Below are 22,004 nucleotides of genomic sequence, written 5' to 3' on the forward strand. Positions count from 1 at the left end.
AAACTTTATACACACTATTATTCTCTGACATTGCTCACTAAAGATTTCAAATCTGTTGCTAGTTTGCATTCTCACCTGATATTCCATCATTTATCTTATTGTCTGCACTCTGGCTTCATGACACTTCTTACTGTTTCTCATGCTTGAAAGAGACTCCAAGTTCTCTCTTCTAAGCACTTTAACTATCTAGGGGTACAATGATGAAATAGAGGAAGGCTTTTGATGTGTTTGTCATAGAAGGTCTAAGAGTCAAACCTTGTTATAAGCTTGGGAATGGTACTTAGCTGATTAGAATCTCAATTTTATCATGGTAGAGAGAGAGTGATAACATAATTTTACAGGGTTTGTATAAAGGTCCAGTGAGATAATGAATGTAAAGGGCTTGGCACTCATTGTTCCTACCTTCAATCCCCGATTGAGCCTCCTTATGTTTTATCTCCATCCCCCACTCCAGTGAATGGATTTGGGGTTTTACTCTTTGTGTCCCCAGATCACCGAGTGCTGATACCTCTGTACTTGTAAGATTTGGGGGCATTTATTTATTTCTTGTCTGTTTCTCTCTCTAGCCCAGTAGCACTTGACCCAGGCTGCATACTTAAGTAACCTTTATAAATTCCACTGCTGGTCCAATTAGTCCAGTTGGTCCAATTCCAACTCTGGTCTTGTCTGAAATTGTGATTTTTAAAGTGATTCTCATGTAGAAGCCTAGGCTACAGGCCCCTTGAGAGCAGAGATTCATCAGTGAAGCTCCACTGTCCACGTGGAGCTGGTGCCCAGTGGGTGTTCAGTGAATGCCTGTAGGGTGAATGAATGAATGAATGAGTAAATGGATGAATACATGCATAACAGCCAGTTATCAGGTCTTCTGAACATGCATTTGATAAACTTTAACCCATTTAATTATGAAAATGTGACACTCTAGTTTAACAAATTCCTAATAAGTTTATATTTATACATTGGCAATCAATACGTAAATGGATAAAGTCATGCTTTAAATTTTAAAAAAATCTAGATATTGCTTCAGGCAATTTTTTACCTACATATTTCTATGTTGAATGGTATTTTGTTTTTTCTTTCCTTCCTTTGCTTCCCTATGTCACATAAGCAAAGTAATTTTAACCTATAAATCTCTTAAAGGGCATCTAACTACCTAGAGCTTAAATAAGCAGGCTACTTGACACTGTTAAGTTTCTTACTGCGGGACTATTGCATGCAATCCTATCCTTGCATTTGTTTTGTTGCCTTCTTCTTGGAGTTTATATGCAGATTTATATTCAACCTTCCTAGATTCTTTGTTTTTAGTGACCCATCAATAATTATGCTGATTGTGAAAATATATGCAGTACCTTGAGGAAAGGAACTAATGGCGTTAGAAGCAGTAGTTCTAGCAATCAGCTGATGTGAACTTTTCCCCATAATGGTTGGTGGTGCTTTCCCTTCTGAATGCTAAATGAAAGCTGATATGTAATAAAAGTTTTATTTTCCTAGAGTGAATAGTGTCAGAGCATCATGACTGATAAAATCAACTTTCTCATCTAAATGTGAAAGATTTATAAGTTTATTTTCAGTAGGATTCGATTTCAGGATGGTCTCTAGACACTAAGCTGAACAGTGGGTAAGTAAAGAAGATTCCTATCTTTTCTGATAAAGAGAATCATGACTTCATTACCTCAGTTCTGGCCTAGAAATAGAAATGTTATCAGCTTAACAAAAGAAAGCAAATACATTACAAAAATGTCTCTAACTGTTGGTGGAACTCACTAGCGGAAATGCACAGGCTGGATATTTTGATTGAAATAAAAACGGTGGATTCTTGGACTATATTTAATTTCTCTACAATGTTATTTTCTCGTAGGTAATCAGCTCTGATGTGGGGTCGACCGTTTCCTTTTGGATGATAGACACTGGGCAGAAAATCAAACAGTTTACCGGTTGCCATGGCAACGCAGAAATCAGCACGATGGCCCAAGATGCAAATGAGACGCGGCTTTTGACTGGCAGCACAGATGGGACCATAAAGGTGCGAACACAGTGACGCTTCTTTATCCAGATAGGAGGGGGCTAAAACATTGTGCGAGGAGACACAGCTTTGGCTATATCTGTGTTGGTATTTTTGGTCTTGGAAGAAAAGAGATGAGACAAGGAAGAGCTAAATAACTCAAACCATCTAATAACAAAGCTGTTAGGAAAATAAACCTCTGTGGAAAAATGAATAAATGATTTTTCTGAATAAATTATTTAGAATCAAAGCACAGCTTGTCTTACTCATTTCAGAAAGCCTTTTCCAGTGTTCTGGATAGAGGACCACTTTGGGGAATAAGAGGCCTGAATACTTTTCGTGTGCTTTAGCTAATGTCTTTGGTTTCATTTTTCTCAGTTTATAAAATGAGAAATCAGGGCAAGTACATAAATTTTAAAATGACATGAATGCAAGTTTTTCAGAAAATGAATATCTTAAAATCAACCTGTTTTGTAAATTGCATTTTTATGTGAAGGTAAGTATCAATAAGATAGTAAAGAAGGATAGTAGGAAGGACAATCATAATCTTATTTATTATCCATGCTAAACTAACATTATTTTATCCTCTCAGTTATCAAATTATTATTAATTTCTTCTGGGAGGAAAGCGCTATATTATTTTGCAGAAATCATCAAAATTTCAGGTAAAGCTAGATTCTTACAATCTAAAATCATGCCCAGCGGTGAATCTTCTCTGCTCACCTCAGCACTGAAAGTGATGACAATATCGGATTGGAGATGACTTGTGACACTTTGAGCCAACAGAAGGCAGTTTCCCGAATAAGCTTTGAATTGTTCTTAAGTTTCTGTCATAAGTGGGATCAGAAGGCTATTAATTAGAGGTACCTCCTGTGTTAAGGTGTATGATGCATTCAGGTAGATAGACTGCTGGGGACGGTAGTGGAAAGCTACCTAGATATGTAGGTAGGTAGTGAGTGAGTGATAGTAGCTCAGTCGTGTCTGACTCTTTGTGACTCCATGGACTGTAGCCTGACAGGCTCCTCTGTCCATGGAATTCTCCAGGCAAGAATACTGGAGTGGGTTGCTATTGTAGGTAGAACATTGTGGAATTTGGAGGCAAGTATTTAGGAGAATTCCAGTGTGCATTGATCACTGTGAAGCATGCTGCAGTGAGCATCTCTGGAAATTAGCAGAACATGACCTCTGGGAAGGATAATGGCTTGAGGTATGGACTAGGAGCATGGGTTTAAGTCAAGAAACATCTTCATGTGAGAAAATGGTTAAATGTGTGAAGATAATGGGATAATTCTAATCACAATAGTCAGGTAGAATAAAATAGAAGTAACTGGAACTGGAGTATTAGACAGTGACTTAGGCAAAAAAAAAAAAAAAAAAAGTGAGTATCCCACATACCAGTCCTTGGATACATGACTAGACTGAAAAAAGAAGGCAACAGATTAGATTGTTTTTATCCCTATGTTGGGAACTAACTGGTCATAGAGTCCAGGGTAGGGCAGACTTGTAGATGGTTGCAAAACTGGTCCCAGTTAAGGGGCTTCATAGGATCTGGGGACAGTCAAATCTTTATATACTTTTCTGTGGGTATTATTTTAGGTGGGCTTTATAAGAGCCCTGTTTAGAGAAAAACAAGGCGACATGGTAAAGAGCATGTACACCCCTCAATGTCTCAGCTTGAGTCCTGACATCTTAGAAGTTAATGTGAATTTAGTATTACAATCACAGCTTTTGAAGGTACATTTATCTTTATCACAACAGCACAATAGAATTCTGAAATCTGGCAACTTCTGTGTAGGATGCATAAATCAAGATTGAGCTGCACAGGCCATATTCTAAAAAGAAACAAGAATGAATGATATTTTTCCAATCACATTTATAATTTAGAACCTCAAATCCAGTACTTATGCAATCAAAGATTTAAAAGTATTGCCCTACTTATCACGGTTTTCAAGTTTATGTTTTTAAATTAATTGTTTTGAATAATGTATGCATACAATAAAATTTTAAACCTAAAAGATATATGCAGTGAGAAGAAAGTGTCCTTCTCAACCCGTTCCCTTCTCCTCACTTGTGGCTACCAGTAGGACTAGTTTCTTGCACATCTTTCTAGACTGTGAGCACCATTTGCTTTTCAGTGGCAGTCCACTGTCCATACTGTTCTGCATTTTACATTTTCTGCATTAGACTGATTTATATGAAGGCAAACAACACCAATAATAGTATTAGTTAAATTTTATTGCATATTACTATGAATCATGCACTGTCCTAAGCACTTTACACACACACACACACCCCTCTATATGCTTGGTACTATTATTATACCAGTTGAGAAACCTGAAACCTAAGGAAATAAACAACTTGCTGAAGGTCCTGTGGCTGATTGGTTTTGGACAAAGCTTGGACAACTGGAGATGACCCATTCTTTGTAATAGCTGTATTATATGCTACTGTGGAGATATTCCATATTTGGATGTTCAATTCCTTGTTAATGAGCAATTAAGTTGATTCAAGTTTTTAGCTGTTATGAACAATGCTTCCAGAAAACCCTTTAAAATACGTAATTTCACATATGAGGATCTCTGAGTAATGATTTTCTAAAAGTTGAACTTTTGAGGCAAAAGGGATATGCATTTTTATCTCGATAGAAAGTGCCATCTTCCCTTTGATGATGTACCAATAATGTTTCACAGCAGGGCTTAGTTTTAGCAGCTAATTACTTTCTCTCTTAAAGTGAACTGATTGGTCTACATCCTCATCCCCCGGCCTGAGGAGGTAAACTAGCATTGCTTGTGCTTCTGTGGATGTGGGTCTGGTACCCACTGTCAACAGGAGGTTTTATTGGCAGAAGATAGGAAACCTAGGACATGATGACTGTGTTTCAAGCTCTGTATTATATGTTTACAATTCCAAGCATCCCTGAAATAGAGGTCCTGTGTCATAAATGAGAAAATCAAAATTTAGAAAGATACTTGGAGAAACAAACAGGATTTTGACAGACTCCAAAATGAAGCTTTTCATGTTTTTATACTGCCTCCCCCTTAAAAATATACACTGATGTATTGCCTTTGAATCAACTATTATCAGAGTAGACTGATAAGGTTACAAATAGAGTAATAAACATATGAGCTAAATTTAAGTGGTGAGAAGGCTTTAATTATTATGTGTCTCAAGTGAATCAACCCTAGTGAAGAACGTAAACAAAAAACTGTGAAATAATCCTATTACATCCTGTTGCTCACTGAGAAGACATTTTCTTTTCTTATCTCAAAGCTGATTTTAACTTCTCTTTTAAAGGTCTGGGACCTCAATGGCTGTTGTCACCACACACTCAATGTTGGGCAAGAGGGAGCTGTGGATATTTCACACATCCTGGTTCTTAAGAAGACAATCCTAGTTACAGGCTGGGACAGGTATGATAGACTTCATGCAAAACTGTAGGAAGGTAAAAGGAGAGAGTTTTATAATCCCCTGAAAAAGGGAACGGCTACCCACTCCAGTATTCTTGCCTGGGAAATCCCATGGACAGAAAAGCCTGGTGAGCTACAACCCATGGGGTTGCAAGAATCAGACATGACTTAGAGACTAAACCACCACCACCACCACAAAAGGAAAAAGAACCCAGAAATCCTGTTTTCTGCTTCAACTGATTTAATCCTAATTCTGAGTCTTTAACTTGCTGGTGACCTTGATGAGTGAAACTGTTTGGAACTGGCTGGATGCTTAGTGAATAAAATATTTTAAGATCATGTAGCTTGAGCGGCTTTGAGAAGTGTTAACAGTGCTTTCTCCTGGTTTTAGGAACCTGTCTTTTTCTTTAACCATTTCAGATAGAAACATAATACCACTTCCTGAGTGTTAAATCCAAAACTTTCCCAAATTTTACAGTCAATAAATTCTTAATGTATAAACTTCATTCTTTCAACTGTAAAAGGAACTCATTCCTTCTTCTCTTCTTAGTTTCAGTTGCAGTTGCAGCACAAGAGGGGAGCAGCTTGCTGAAATCTGTGTTAGCACCTCCGTCACTTCAGAGTAGAGAAGGGTCTTTCACATTCCACTTACTGTATTCAAAGAGCAATTTTTCCATTTCATTACAAAGAAAATTACTTTGTTTTCCTCTTTTCCTGAGAGAACTAAGGGATCATAAACAGGGGCTTTTCTATGGCATTGTATAAGCCCTAAGAAAATTAAAGTGTGATATGTTTCAAAAATACATTGTCCATAAATTCAATAGTTCAAGAAATATTGCTCTAGTAGGTAATTTGCCCAAGATTATTCACTATAGAAATATGATTGTAATGGCTTGAAGCTAAGATTAAATCAAATTTTATACCTAGAAAACAAGCAATATATCTTTGGGGATTTTTATCACGCTTAGGGAAGGGTTGTGTCTAATGCAAATATGAACATCCTAGACTAGACTAGAGAATACAGTGCCACACAGAGCTTAGTTTTCAGAGGTAGTTTGACTATAAGGAAAGAAAGTATAGTTCAGATTGTTCTACTTGCTATTAAGAACTAATTTAATCATCTTCACCTTTGAAAGAAAGCTTCTTCATATCTCTCGGAGCAATCATGATCCATCAATGACTCATAACTACTCCGGTAGACTATGGCCTAATGCTCTCTATAATTAGGCTATGGCAATGAATAAGTGGAATTATCTAATATCGTGGCAGATGTGTAGTATACACTTTAATTTTGCACATATCAAAAAGAACTTTAAAAATTAATGTGTTGGTCAAAACTTTGGAGACACCATTTTCTTAGTCATATTTTTTAGACATCCATGGTTAGAAATGAGCATCAAATGTAAGGCTTTTTAAAAAAATTGGTCACAGGGTGAAATTTCTAAAGATTAGATATATAGAGTAATCTAAAGGTGATTTAAAAAGAACACCCAATGATCTGATCTGTATTGGGGGTGATCACTTTCTATAACCCTGGGGAGGAATTTTGGGGGAGATTGAAATGAGTGGAGGAAAACATCACTCTTCTCATTTTTCTCCATGTTTTCCACCTTCCATAAGGTTGTCAGGACTTGGATCCTATAGTTGGAATTGAAAGTTGAATGACTATGTTCCCAGTTATATTGTTTTACTTTCATATTGATGAATTTGAAAGTGATAATTTTATATTTTCTAAGCAATATGTCTTACATTAGAATGGATTTTGCAAAATCTTTGCAGGATCGGTTTTTTTTTTTTTTTTTTTTTTTTAACCAAGAGGCATTTAACAAAAGAGGCAAGAAAACAGGTAAGTTGTTTGGTTATGTCTTGGGGAGGATAGTCCATTAAGCCAGCTCCCTAATAGTGTAGTGACTTGAGAAGAAATAAGTGGAAGTTTGAGAGTCTTTATTAAGCTTTCTTTAAAATCCAGAGGAGGCTGTTAAGTTATACTGTAACTTTAACTTTAGGCTCTATTTAAATAAAGAAATTGGTCTGATAATTCTGTCCAAGATCAAATAGAAATTACATTTATTGAGTTCGGTACATAAATATGCCATCAATTTATTTTATTCATAGAGCTTTGTAGCATTATGCACTTTACATACATTATCCAACTTAATCCTTAGCTTCATCTTGGAAGGCAGGCAATATTTTGTAGATATCTCTAATCTCTGTCTTCAGCTCTTATCTTTCTAAGCTCACTCGTCCGTTTGCTTGCGGAATGTATCTGACTGTGATCCCAAATTCTTCATATTCTAAACTGAGTGTATTATGCATGAAAGTGAAAGTGATAGTCATTCAGTCATGTCCAATTCTGTACTACCCCATGGGCTGTAGCCTACCAGGCTTTTCTGTCCATGGAATTCTCCAGGCAAGAATACTAGAGTGGGCAGGCACTCCCTTCTGCAGAAGCTCTTTCTGACCTGGGGATCGAACCCGGGGCTCCTGCATTGCCGGCAGTTTGTATATAGTCTGAGCCAACAGGGAAGCCCATTTTATTCATTCCCTTCCCTAAACCTACTTTTCTCTTAGATTCAGAGCTTCAGTTAATAGCTAGACGTCCTGGTCATCCACCTGGTCATCCCTCTTACTCAACTTCACAGTCAAGTAGTCACTAAGCCTTATCTCTTTTCTAGTCTAAATATTTTTTTCAAATCTATTCCCAATACTACTAGACTGCATACTTCAGAGCATCATTTCTATGTACATGAATGTCACGGTCTTCTCATTTGTCTTTCTCTAGTAAATGTCTCTCTTTTACCTCTTAAATAGATTTACTCATTTTAATGATTTCTACAGTGATTTCTTTCTATAATACTGTTTATCTATGTCACTTCCTTGGTTCAATGATTTTTAAAATGTCTACAACAAAAAAACCAAAGCTCCCTGTGTCCCAGACCTATTCTGAGCTTCATTTGTACACTCCATTCTTGTGTAAATTCTAAACTCAAATAGAAACCTGCTGTCAGAGTGTTCCTATATAAGCCGTACCATTTCACACTCCCGTTCTCTCCCCTTTTCTAGAAATCTCTCTACAAATATTTTTCATGTAGTTAATGTTTATTCTTATTTGAAGTCTCATTCATATATCTTTTCTACCAGAACCTTTTTCTTTCCTCCTGTGGTGGAAATATGCCCCCATTTGTCTTTGTGCTTTCTAATTTCCTGCACTTTACCTAACCTAGGAATATAACTATTGAACATCTAATATGTATGTATATCTAATATATGCTTATTAGATGTTATATGATACTTGTCGAATGACTTAACATTTATTGAATAGATAGGAAATCTGAAGATTAAAGAGATTAATTACCCATGGTCACACTCCAAATAAGAGGAAAACAGAATTAATATTCAAATCTATTCTTTCATTACAATAAGCCAGAAAGCCAAGTATTACCAATTCTCTTTCACAAAGGAGGAGGCGAGGCTTGATGAGTAACCTGGCCAAACCTAGCAGGCAGCTGAGTTAAAAGTCTATGCCAAAGTGCATGCTTTTTCTACCATTCCTAAATTACGGGTTTGCATTCTTTTAAAGAAATAATTTGACTAAGTTGATCAGGCAGGTCAATCAAAGCTAATGAATCAGTTTTGTATATTTAAAGGGAAAAAAAAATACCACATATTATCAACTTAATAATACCTCAGAATTTTGTCTTTCTGTAATTTTCCCCTTTCCTTTCCACAAATATCTTTAAACTGCATCTAGATAGAAAACATGGAGTTAAGAAACATGGTGTGCTGAATGTGAAAAAGCAGGATTCCTTTGCTCAAGGGCATCACATTCTAATTGAGGAGTTGATGCATACAAGGCTGGATATGGAAAATGCCCCTTTCTGCTAAGCAAAGCCTCAATCAGAGAGCCCATTAGGTTGTTTAGGAATATGGCCATTCATATCTAGAGATTACTTCCACCGGAAAAAAGAACCCAAATTCAGAAATTCTACAATATGTTTCTTATCATCGTAAGCAAAATGTACTGAGACAAAGCTGTAAATTGACATCGAGTCAGTTAAAAAATACTCTGTTAAATACCTAACCATGTTTATGTTGGTAAAACTAAGTGAAGAGATGATGAACTATCATTGCACTTGTTAAGTAGTCATATAATATGTATAGTTCTGGTAAAATCAAATAAATGATCATAATAAAGTTTAAGATTTTATCTTATTTTTATCTTAAATTTATGCCCTGAAATTTTATGATTCTATATTTACAACTCTCTATAAAAATAAAAATAAGTTCTTCATTAATTTCTCTTCTTTCAGTTAAAGGAGAAAACTTTGTTTGTGAAGGTTTTATGTCTGTAAAATATATAAATACTTATATAAATACGTATATATAATATATAAAGATATAAATACAGAAAAGAGAATTTTTCATATAATTTCAAATAATTCTGAAAATATGATTGAGAGTAGCATTCTTCACAGAATTCTTTAAAAAGTAGGTGCTCAATAAATAGCTGTTGATATAATTCTATTTCTAAAAGTATTTTTTAAGGGAACTGAAATTAGGGATTTGAAGTTCCTCAACAATAAAGCTTACCTATCACAAGATACTAAATTCTTAAAATAATTGCCTTGCTAAAGAACTGTATGTAATCTTATATATGACTCAATCATTTTTTATTAATAGGATGAGAATCAGAATGAGCACTTTCAAAGCTGTGATTTATTCTGGATAATCTTGTTGGAGGCTGGATGGGGGCGAGTATGTGTGAAATTCACAAATAACCCTCAAGACTAACTTTGTGATGGTTTCAGTATCCAAAATTGGACTCCACAAATTTTAGGAAAAAGCATGAAAAATAACTGATTTATTTTGAACTCATTCCCTACCTTTGAGATAACCTTTTTATCCTAAAAACAATGATATGTTCTTTTGGACTAACAAGACATGAACAATTAACCTCTGAGGGAACAAATGTGTAAAATGCATTCTGACTCTGTGACCCCATGCACTGTAGCCTACCAGGCTCCTCTGGCAGGCTCTTCTGGGATTTCCTAGGCAAGAATACTGAAGTAGTTGCCATTTTCTTCTCCAGGGGATCTTCCCAACCCAGGGATCGAACCCATGTCTCTTGCATCTTCTGCATTGCTAGGTGGATTCTTCACCCAACTGTGCCACTGAGAAGTCCCAAGAGAACAAATAATTGACTTTGTTCTTTTGTTCTCAATGTTACAATTTCTACATGATAAGTTTTGGTAAAATTTATTATCCTACCTCATTCATCCTAAAAGAGATTATTTTTAACACATTGAAAATGTTTTTTTTGCTCTTGTCAGGCAAACTAATTTTGCTTTCTCAGAATTGGTCATCATATCTAAATTCTGAATTAGAGATAAGGCCGTCATCAGAAGAACACAGTGACTCAGTAGCTGTCCTCCCAGGACTTCAGATATGAGGTGTGGAATGGAACTAGTAACCTGCTTCAATGTCAGAAAGAACAATTCTCTCAGACTCTTAAAATGGCCTAAAAATTGGCTCATTCTGCACTTCAATTTTACTCTTGGCAAAAGTACAAACTTAGAAAAAAAAGTTATCTTGAAAATGTACAAAGTAAGAAATACAGTGCGGATTCTGAAGGTATTTTAAGGATAACTGTCATTTCAAATGAAAGTTTCAGGTTAGGTTTCAAGGGAAAGTTGGCAGCTAATTAGCTTCTCACCACTGTGACACACAAGGTCAAATATCAGAATGGCTACTTTTTACACCATGTTATGAAAAGAATTTTGTGCTTTGGGGTGTACTCCTTAAGTATATCCAGTTAAAATGGTAGCTTGGCAAAGAAAACAACTGACATTAAATATTGGTGGAGAGATAATAGAGGAGATATGGACTGACCTCTTCCATCTCACTCCCACCTTCATACGCTCCCTTATCAAAAGATAATCTCTTTAATCAAACATACCAATACGTAAAGAGGAAATTTTAAATATATACGTATAAAACTCTTACAAAATTCATGACAATTTCAGAACTGCAAATTACCTTACTTATACTGTCTTGTCTTGCTAAGCCTTGTATTAATATTATTATTATTATTTTTTGATATTTTTTAAATTTTATTTTATTTTTAAACCTCAAACATTGATATTAGATTACTGATTTAAAAAGTAGAATAATTCATATATTGATTCAGCAAATTTTTATGAAATGCCTATTATTTTCTAGGTACTATTTTGGGCATCTCACTGATGCTGAGAGGAAAAACAAAAGCTTTGCTCTCCTAGAGCTTACTTATGGTAGGAAAGACAGAAAAGAATCAGACAAATAGATATAGATCCCAATATCACATAATGATAATGTAATCAAAATGATGTAGGTGAGGAATGAGAGACTCAAGGGAGTCTTTAGCTTGGGTGGTCAGGAAGGTTACCTACCTTTCCCCAAGGAGGTAACATCTGAGCAGAGAATTTTTCATCCAATCATTTGAAAATATTTATTGATATTCAATATGTGTAGGTGACTATGATTGCTACTCAATATGTGTAGGTCACTATGATAAGGTTGTAGAATAAAAATAAAACGATCCCTGTTTTCTGTGAACTTACATTATAGCAGAGGAGCAGAGACTATAATATGAATTAAATGTTGTGAGTAAAATGTAAATTATGTAAGAGATCAGAAGGGGGATATATTTCTTTCAACACTAGTTATAGACTCATTGGAAAAGACTCTGATGCTGGGAGGGATTGGAGGCAGGAGGAGAAGGGGATGACAGAGGATGAGATGTCTGGATGGCATCACTGACTTGATGGACGTGAGTCTGAGTGAACTCCGGGAGTTGGTGATGGACAGGGAGGCCTGGCGTGCTGTGATTCATGGGGTTGCAAAAGAGTTGGACACGACTGAGCGACTGAACTGAACTGAACTATTAAGGAAGCCTACAGAACAAGATAGGATTTAATGAATGGGTGTATAGACAGGTAGTGTGGGTATGTGTGTGGAAGGAAATCCACAGAGGGATGGAAGATCCCACTGTGAATAAAAACAAAGCAGTTAGAAATGCAAAGCATATTTAGAGAGCAGTAAGAATATTGCTTAGGTCTTCTCGAGTGGCACAGGTGGTAATGAATTCACCTGCCAATGCCCAAGATGCAGGAGATGCAGGTTCAATTCCTGGATTGGGAAGATCCCCAGAGGAGGAAATGGCAACCCGCTCCAGCAGTTTTGTCTGGAAAATCCCATGGACAGAGGAGTGTGGTGGGATACAGTCCATGGGGTTGCAGGGAGTTAGACACGGCAGAGCAACTAAATGCACACACATACACACGCACAAACACACATGAGTACTGATTGGCTTGAACATGAGATGTGCTTCAGAAACAACCTCTAGATACTCCTAACAGCTTAAAATAGCTCCTGCAAGGAGAGAATCTATTTGAAACCCTGTATTCTATCTATAAAATCCAGGCAAATTTTGCTTTATATTGCATTTATTCATGTATCCTTATTTTAATATAAAAATATTTTCTCCCAAACTCTTTGAGTAAAATGAACACTTAGGAAGATGTGTCAGTTCTACCTGTGGTTTCCAGTAGCCCTGTCAAACATTTAACTGGACATTCACATTTTACTCTGAAAACCAAGGACAGAAGAATAAAGGGAAAAATTCTAAAAGAGTTGATTGGATCCAAGTATTATTGGGTCTCAAATAATAGGTCCAGACATTTGATTTTTGTCATGTAAGAAATGGAAAAACTAAGAAATATTTTTTAACAGGGTATTAGCCTTATCTTTTTGATTATGCTGTTTCCCCGCACAGCTTGGAGTGACTTCCTCTTCAAATCTTACCCATCTATAGGGTTAGGCTCTGTAGGTTCTGTTCCCTACAGCACCATGAGCAGGGACTTTCATGGAGAAAACAAGAAATGTTTGTAGAATGAATGTATATCAAGAGCTCCTGAATGAAATGATTAATCTGGTAGCAGGATGAAGGATGTACCACAGGTGGGTAGCCTAGAGACAGTGAAATTTGTTAAGAGTCCTTTACAATTGTTCAGCCTTGAGCTAGTGAGTGCTAAGCTAGGAAGCTGTCATTGATTATTCAAAATAAAAAAGGAGGAATGAATATATAACATCACAGAAGCAGAATCTGAGGATTTTATTTGACTAAGGAAGAGAAAGACAAGCAGGAATTTGGAATTCTGGTCTATTAATCAATTTTGAGAATTTAGTGAGTCCTCCTGTGGAGGGAAGGTAGAAATTTTAGATTTTTGATATTAGTTGATGGAAACTATATAATGGAACTGTCAGTTATCAAGTGAGAACAACTCAACACTGGAAAAAGTCATGAATGAAGATAGATTTAAGAGCCACGCGTATAGAAGTGAACTGGAAATTCACTGGTGGTGAATATAAAACCCAATACAAAAATATTACAAAAACCAGTTCAAAAATAGTACAAAAACCAATACAAAAATTGATGGTATACAAAACCCCTGCACAAGCCCTTTTGATCAGAGAGAGGGGAATGGAGGAATGATGGTCAACAGTGTCCATGTCGAAAGGTGAAACAGAGAGAAGGAAGGGGGAACAGAGTACAAGGATCGTAAGGTCAGGGAACAGGAAGAGAAGCAGGGCATTTGGCAACAGAAGAGTTTCCAGAACAAACTCATCCATCAGAGGGTGAGGAGTTGGTAGGGCAATTGGAGACCTTTAGTGTGAGTGAAACAGAAGCAAGGTTTCAGAAAAGTGAAGAGAGAATGTGGGTGGAGACACCAAGCCTGGGGTTACAAATGCCCCTTTGAAGTGAGTGTGGCTCTAGACGTGGGGAGAGGTTTGCCAGAGGCTGGTAGCCAGAGTTCAGTCAAGAGGAAACAGGGTGGTCCTATAACTTGATGCCACCAGTATGTAATTTTTAAGCTCCTCCTCTCCTCACCAGGCATCAGGCATTTCATTCTCTGTCCTTTCTGATCTGTCCTCAAATTCACCAGTAATGCCTCAGGATACTGACCGTTAAAAAACTATTTCTGTTGAAAACATCTCTGTCCTCCATCCCATTCCTTTGAAGCTGCATTTTCAAGTGTTCCACAAATAGTTCCTCAAGATGCCATATGAGAAAGGACTCTGTGGTCAAGTAAGTCTGGAAAATGCCATAGGGAATATAAACATGTTAAATATCCTGGATGAACTGATAAAAAGAAACTTTAATGATTTTGTCTAAACTACCCAATATTAATTTGTTCACAGACTTTACTCTTTTGTATTGTTACTGCCACGAAATTCTTAGTGGTTCCACTTTGGAGACATTTTGTTTTTAGGGTCTTGGTGGTGGATGATTAATCTGATAAATGCATACATGTTTGGTATTAATGATTGTGAAAGGAAGATTAACCTTCTGATATTCATAATTTACCAGGGAATTTAAGAGAGACTTCAAAAGGAAGTTCAGTGTTGGGATTTAGCATTATGGATGACAAGTAGGGATAAAGTTTTGGATAGCATCATCTTTTTTTATTTAAAAAAATATTTATTTATTTGGCTGTGCCAGATCTTAGTTGCAGGATATTCGATCTTTGTTGTGGCACATGGGATATTTTTTAGTTGAAGCAGGCAAATTCTTTAGTTGCAACATGTGGAATCCAGTTCACTGACCAGGAATGGAACCCAGGCCCTCTGCATTGGGAGTGTGGAGTCTTAACCACTGGACCACCATGGAGGTCCCCAGCATCATCTTTTAGACTTCTCAAATCACGCTATTCAACTGTGGGATGGCTACTCCATATCTATATCACTTTTATTTCCACTGCTAAATGCTATATCCTTTTTTCACTAGGTCTATTACTGTGTTTCGATCTCAGAACTTCAATCAGTTTTCCATCCAGCCTGAAGAATGGAAGGGAGGAATTCAACACCATGATGATATATTATGTGCTGCATTTTCACCTCCACAAACTCTTGTTACAGGTTACTTGAATGTTCACTTGACAATCAGTGGTATAGTTTCCTTTGCCTCGCTTTTAAAAAGCCTTCTCTCAACTACAAAATGAACAGGTTTCTTAAAGAAGCTGTCCTTGTACTTTAAACTAAATCTGGTCCTTATTTCTAGGGCTGTACAACAGTGGTTATAAACATCAGCTCTGAAGCCTGGCTACCGGGCTTCAGATCCTGGTTCTACAACTTGCCATTACCTCATATTGAGCAAGTTATTTTGACTCTAAAATACCATTTTCTCTGGCAAATAATAATTTACCAGCATGTTGGTTTATAGTGAGGATCACATAAGATAATCTGTGTATGGGTTTAATCCAGTGCTTACAATAATCCCATCAGTAAATACTAGCTTTCATTTTCATTGTCCTTTTCTGAGGAGCAACCTCAGGGCTGTTGGGTACAAATCACATTTCTGAAGCACTCAGATGTTTCATAACAGGAACACCCTCTGGGCACAGTTTACTCTAAGTAATGTTGGTTAATGACTGGTCTCACAAAAAGTCTATAAATCCAAGCTCTTGACAGGATCCATGGGCATACTTTGATGTGGCATATTAAAGAGGATCAGAAATTGTTGAATTATTTCCAACCAAAGAAATCAATTTATAAAGACAGATTGCACCATGAAATTATAAAGTCCATATTTTGACAGCCTGATTTGTTTTATAGGACCAAAAATGTCATTAATTAAGAGGAATGAAAAATTACAGGAAAAGAGCTTGGATATCTATAAAGTGTTATCATATGAGGTTTCCTGCTTCATCTACACTTAGAATTTTGTTTTCAGAAGTTCCAGGAGGGCCAACTCTGCAGTTGAATTTGCTCTATAGCTGCTGGATGTCTACCCTGCAGCACGTACCGTATACTGAAATGTGATTAAAACAATATCGCTGTGCGGTTGATATTGAAGTGTCATAAAATACCATTGTAACTGGGGAATAAAGGATCTCTTCATTCACTTTCATTCCTTCAATCCTATGTGAACATGCTCGGTCAAACACTTTGCAAGTGAAGCATTTTAAAATGTTAAGAGAAGGTGGATGTTCCCATGAACAGCTAGCCCGTGGAAGCTTATCATCTTTGGCCAGTTTGTGAGTTACACAGGTTGCCTCTCTAGGACAATACAGAGTGCAGTAGGCATTACTCTCTTCTCTTTCCAAATCCCAAGAAGGACACCATCAGTACATACCACTCAGCTCTTGTCTTTTGCTCTCCTCTTGATGTTGGCCCTCTGCTCACTAGGGAGCTCTTCTAACGGGGCTGCTGAGAACAGTGGTCTGGGTATGCACTGCTCCTTCTAAAACCAGCTTGGTCAGACTTAGCCTCACTGTTTGGACTTTTCTATGTTTTCTGCATGGAACAGTATGAAAAGACTTGTGTAGGGAAAGTTCTAGGATTGGAGAAAGCAACATTCAATAAAGAACATAAAAGAGAAAAAATAAACAGAACACACAACAAAAGAACAGATGTAGGAAACAAAACTTAGAAGGAAAATTCGTTTGCCCTCAATAATAAACCAATAATATAGTAGTTATTATTACTATTTCAGTATTTGTAATATTCTAGGCAGTAGGTGCTTTTCATTCTTCAGAGCATAAATTCATTTATCAGACAAAAAACTTTATTAACCCATTTTTTAGGTGAGGAACTTGTGGCATCAAGTAAAGTTAAATAACTTGCCAAGGTTACACAGCTGGTAGGTGGTAGAACCAGGACTCAAATTGATGAAGTACAAAGCCTTTATTCTGAATGCTTTCTTACCACAAAATAAAAAAAGATATAACAATAATCTCTATCAAACTTACTGAATGGTATTTTGTGAAGTTTCCAATTTCTAAAGTTTAGTAAAAACAGTAGTAATTACTATTCATTCATGTCTCCAAATATATAGAGAAAACTTACAAAGTGCCAGATTCCATGTAAGTTATTATGATGATGATTTCTTCTAATTGTTGTTGCTCGTATTTTCTATCTAACTTTCTGGTAATTTCCATTCTCTGTCTTGGCTCCTGTAGGGAGTTATGATGGAGAAATTGTTCTGTGGAACAACAGTACAGAAAATGCTCACTATGTCCTTCACCCTGATTATCAGAGGCTGCTAAAATCAAAATCGGGTGAGTGCAAGTTTGAAACTAAAATAATGTGGCCTGGTTGTTTGTGCATGGGCCTGCTGCAGCTTGCTTCTGAATTATAGATGATTGGCTGTAAGCGCAAGGGATTAGTGATACCGTTGTCTTGTCAAAGTGACTAAAAAGAACCTTGAGATTTACTTGGCTTAGCAAATTCTCCATGGCTTGCTGTTCCTTTTCCTTATGCTACATCAGCGTTTCTGAATTACTGACAGCGGGGAACAGGACTCTCATTTTTATCTAGTTTATTTTTTGCCAATAAACCTCGCCAAATTGCCTTTGAGTGAACCTTGGGTACTCCTTGGTAGGAAAATGGGAACTTGTGTTCACTTGATAGGCTGCTCAGGCTTAGTCTAGAGCTTGTATTAAATATTATGCCACCTGGAAATCTTAAATTATTTCTTGCTTTAGAAACCTGTGTGGAGCATTAGATGGAATTATATTGTATTTTATGGAAGTTTAGCAGAGCAGATGAATATTTTATGCTTAAGCAAAATGTCTTGACAATTGCCTCTCACATTTTATTTTAGTTTCCTTAGATACTAAAGGTTTTTCCTTAGACTAATTTATTTGGGTAATGAATATGTCATACCTCATGTCCCAGTGAGGTTCTGTTGTATCAACTGGATAAACTCACAGAGACTGAATTAGATTAGGAAAGGACTGGTCATCAGATACAGTTTTGCACGCGCGTGCACGCATGTGTGTGTGTGTGTGTGTGTGTGTGTGTGAAAAGCTGAGGGAGTAATTTGTTAGGAGGAAGAAAACTAACAAGAAATTTGGAGTTTACTTGGCTGCAGGCATGAAACTCTGACTTGCTTTATGTTTTCAATACAAAGAGCTCATCATTAGGGTTCATTTGAATCCTCCATGGAGAAAGTGGAATTCTGCCTCTTTGCCGCACTGGCCCTCAGGGGAATAGTCTTGTTCTCACAGCAGACTTAATTGTGGCTGTGATTAAAAACACAGAGAGACAAATAGAAAAGAAAAGCAGATAATGTCAAATTTTTAAAAGACACAAGAAACATTGCTGTAGATTTCTGGCTTTGAATGTTTGAAGATACCTCTGTATACATTTTTCATAAGTATGTTCAGACTATTTATAGATTCTGAGATGAATATCCCCAGCTTTTATTAGTGTGACATGAAGATGGTATCATTAGATCATGGAAGTACCATTAAGGATATCCTTTTCAGGGTAACTCACTAACAAATAATATTGCTTAAAAATGATTTAAATACATAGTCATTATAGCTCAAGTTCATTAAATTATTTACAAGCTTAATATTAATTATTAATAAGTTGAAAATGGCATGATATTAAGATCACATTTGTCTTGAACATATCAGTATCTCTAAGATGCTATCAGGGACTACAAAATGAAGTCCCTATTAATTCATATCAAGGGAAAACACAGTAAACTTATATGGAGTATGAGAAACGAAAATGGGATCAAACAGTCTGTGAAGTTGAGGTTGAGAAAGTGAACTGCAGGGGGCTCCATGGATGTTGACTGGAAGCCCATTGTAAGACTTGCCGGAGTCATCAGAGACTGTGATGGGGGTGGCCTGTTGTTTTTCATAAGTGTTTGAAGAGCAGATGCTTCTATTCATTAAGTCAGCTGGCTTGTCTCCATCTCAGATGCAGGGCTTCAAAAGCTTCCTGGTGCTGGGAGGAGCCCCTCTACCCACTCCACCTATGACCAGGCTACCCTGGGAGCCTGTTCCTTTGAGATGGACACTGAGTGCAATCATGCTGTTATGAGGCTTTGCTTCCTTGAAGCAAGAAAAAACATCACAGGGACAGGTAAAATATATATTTATATTTTGACTATAGACTGCTTTGATACATTGTAAAATGTTGGGACAGGGAACCATAAAGAAAGTTCAGTCTAATTTGATCTAGGTCTTGTAGAGTTTGACTGCATCTAGCAAACAGTCAGGACCAGATTACAGAAGTCACAGGCCACGGCCAGCAAGGTTAAGGCTTAAGAGGATGGGTCCAGGAGCAGAAGCTAGACCAGACTGCCAGGAATTTATACCATGTGGTGTATGTCAGGATCAGAGAGACAAAATCTCTGGGCAACAATCAGAAATGAAGAAAAGCTATGACAAACCTAGACAGCGTATTAAAAAGCAGAGATGTTACTTTGCTGACAAAGGTCTATATAGTCAAAACTATAGTTTTTCCAGTAGTCACGTATAGATGTGCGAGTTGGACCATAAAGACAGCTGAGTGCTGAAGAATTGATGCTTTTGAACTGTGGTGTTGAAGAAGACTCTTGAGAGTCTCTTGGACTGCAAGGAGATCAAACCAGTCCATCCTAAAGGAAATCAACCCTGCCTATTCATTGGAAAGACTGCTGTTGAAGCTGAAGCTCCAATACTTTGGCCACCTGATGCAAAGAACTGACTCCTTAGAAAAGACCCTGATGCTGGGAAAGATTAAAGGTGGGAGGAGAAGGGGATGACAGAGGATGAGATGGTTAGATGGCATCACTGACTCAATGGACATGATTGAGCAAACTCTGGGAGTTGGTGATGGACAGGGAAGCCTGGCGTGCTGCAGTCCATGGGATTGCAAAGAGTCAGACATGACTGAGTGACTAAACTGAACTGAATCTAGCCATGGCATAGAGATTTGTTAGGTATAGGGTTCAGCATAGGCTTCCCTGGTGGCTGAGATGGTAAAGAATCCACCTGCAATTCAGGAGATCAGGGTTCGATCCCTAGGTTGACCCCTGGAGAAGGGAATGGCTACTCACTCCATTATTCTTGTCTGGGAAATCCCATGGGTAGAGAAGCCTGGTGAGCTCCAGTCCATAGGGTTGCAAAGAGCTGGACACGACTGAGCAACTAAGTACACAAGCACAGGGCACAGCATGAAATATGCTCCAAATACATGAGCCAAAGCCTACATGGGGTACAAGAGTTGCATCTGAGATGACCGCACTGGCACATGTTATCAACATGGGCTAGGAGAAAACAGTGAGAAACTCGGAGATTGGAAACTATAGTGAAATTTGAAATGGCTGCTGCTAATTGCTGATCCCAGGTCATGAGAACTGCCTGCTCTTTGTCTTAATATTTTTGGTGGGGGTTAGTAGGTAATGCTTTGGGTGTCTATACCAACTGTGCATCCTTTTCAGAATAAGTCTGGTTAGAGCTGCTTCTAAGATACATGCTAACATGATTTACCACAGTTATTTGATATTATAATAGATGAAATAACTATTTGCTTAATTTCCTTTTTGTCTTCAGTGGTGATGTAAATGTGGTATTGATGCAGCCTGCATCTTCCCAAAATAAAAATCTGCTTCCGAAAGCAATGCATATACTTTTCTTCTGAAAAAATAATTGTTTAATTTTAGAAGTATTTTTCCTTAATGTTAGAAATCTAGATCTATATGTATTATATGATTGAAAAAAGAAATAAACATATCTGAACCCTGTTTTCCATATTCACTTTCTCATATTCAATTTGAAGATAGAAAATCTGCATGGTTTTCATGTAAAATTTTTTTGCATTAAAAATCAATAAAGGTATATACCCTCATAGAGTTCTAGAATCATTGTGGAAAATTTAGAATAGACCTTGAAATGGTTAGAGTCTAAAACTTTCTATTTTCCAGAATGCATCTACACTCACAAAATGAACTGTTATCCTGAAATTGCTCTCATTTCCTCAACACTAATTCTTCTTAATGTTATCAGTATTTCCAAATTGTTTCCACTGAAGCGGCTACATACCATTATTTCTACCTTAAACAGATATCATTGTTAATAGGCAGCTCATTTGTGAAGCAAATTGGAAGTCATCTACAGATTTATCAAATAATAATAGGAACTTTGCCACAGAAGAATAATTTAGGTAAAGTACTTCTACATGCATATAAAAATGGAAAATGAAAAGGTTAGTTCTAGGCCTATGAACCAAAAAAGTGTTCCATAAGGACTTGCAATGAATTCTTGATGAAAGATTAAAAAGCAAGCTCATAAGTAGATTTCTAAGCATAATGGCTGCATAGAGAAGCCCATAGCTGTGCTACTCTAACTATACATATATGCATAGCTAGCTCTGTGCATGAGGAATTTTACTACTTTGGTATATGTGTCCAATGGAGAGTTAAGAAAGATGGGTTGTCTGTAATTGGAATATTATCATAATGTTGAAATTAATATTTTGTAAGTTTGTCTGAAGTAACATCAATTTTATCAAAATTTTGAAACCCAAATAATATCAAAATAATGAATGAAGGAGTGGTAACCAGATTTTATAGAACATCTTACGTATCCTACCTCACTTAATACTCAGCACAAACCAGTGAAGCTTTCATAGGGCTTTTCCCAGTGTATATTTAGAGAATCAGAGTGCTGGGAATTGATCTCAGGGCTACTCCCCTGTCGGACATCCATATGCTTTCAACAAGGAAACTGAGGAGGAAGTTGTTTCTTGTGTTTGCAATTTCCTAATTAGGTGTTCTCA

At 36.9% G+C, this 22,004-nt stretch overlaps 1 protein-coding gene across 3 annotated transcripts in view; it reads left to right on the forward strand.

Annotated features, from left to right (window-relative positions):
* Positions 1-22,004, forward strand: part of WDR49 (WD repeat domain 49) — a 170,372-nt gene that overhangs the window by 100,847 nt on the left and 47,521 nt on the right. For all 3 annotated transcript variants that reach the window (XM_006077286.4, XM_044945189.2, XM_044945192.2), the window contains 5 exons: positions 1,856-2,020; positions 5,293-5,408; positions 15,232-15,362; positions 17,405-17,503; positions 19,161-19,325. In XM_006077286.4, the coding sequence (XP_006077348.3) occupies positions 1,856-2,020; positions 5,293-5,408; positions 15,232-15,362; positions 17,405-17,503; positions 19,161-19,325 (676 nt within the window). The remainder of the gene's footprint in view (positions 1-1,855; positions 2,021-5,292; positions 5,409-15,231; positions 15,363-17,404; positions 17,504-19,160; positions 19,326-22,004) is intronic.

Source organism: Bubalus bubalis, chromosome 1 (genome assembly GCF_019923935.1).
Source record: "Bubalus bubalis isolate 160015118507 breed Murrah chromosome 1, NDDB_SH_1, whole genome shotgun sequence".
Classification (NCBI taxonomy): domain Eukaryota; kingdom Metazoa; phylum Chordata; class Mammalia; order Artiodactyla; family Bovidae; genus Bubalus; species Bubalus bubalis.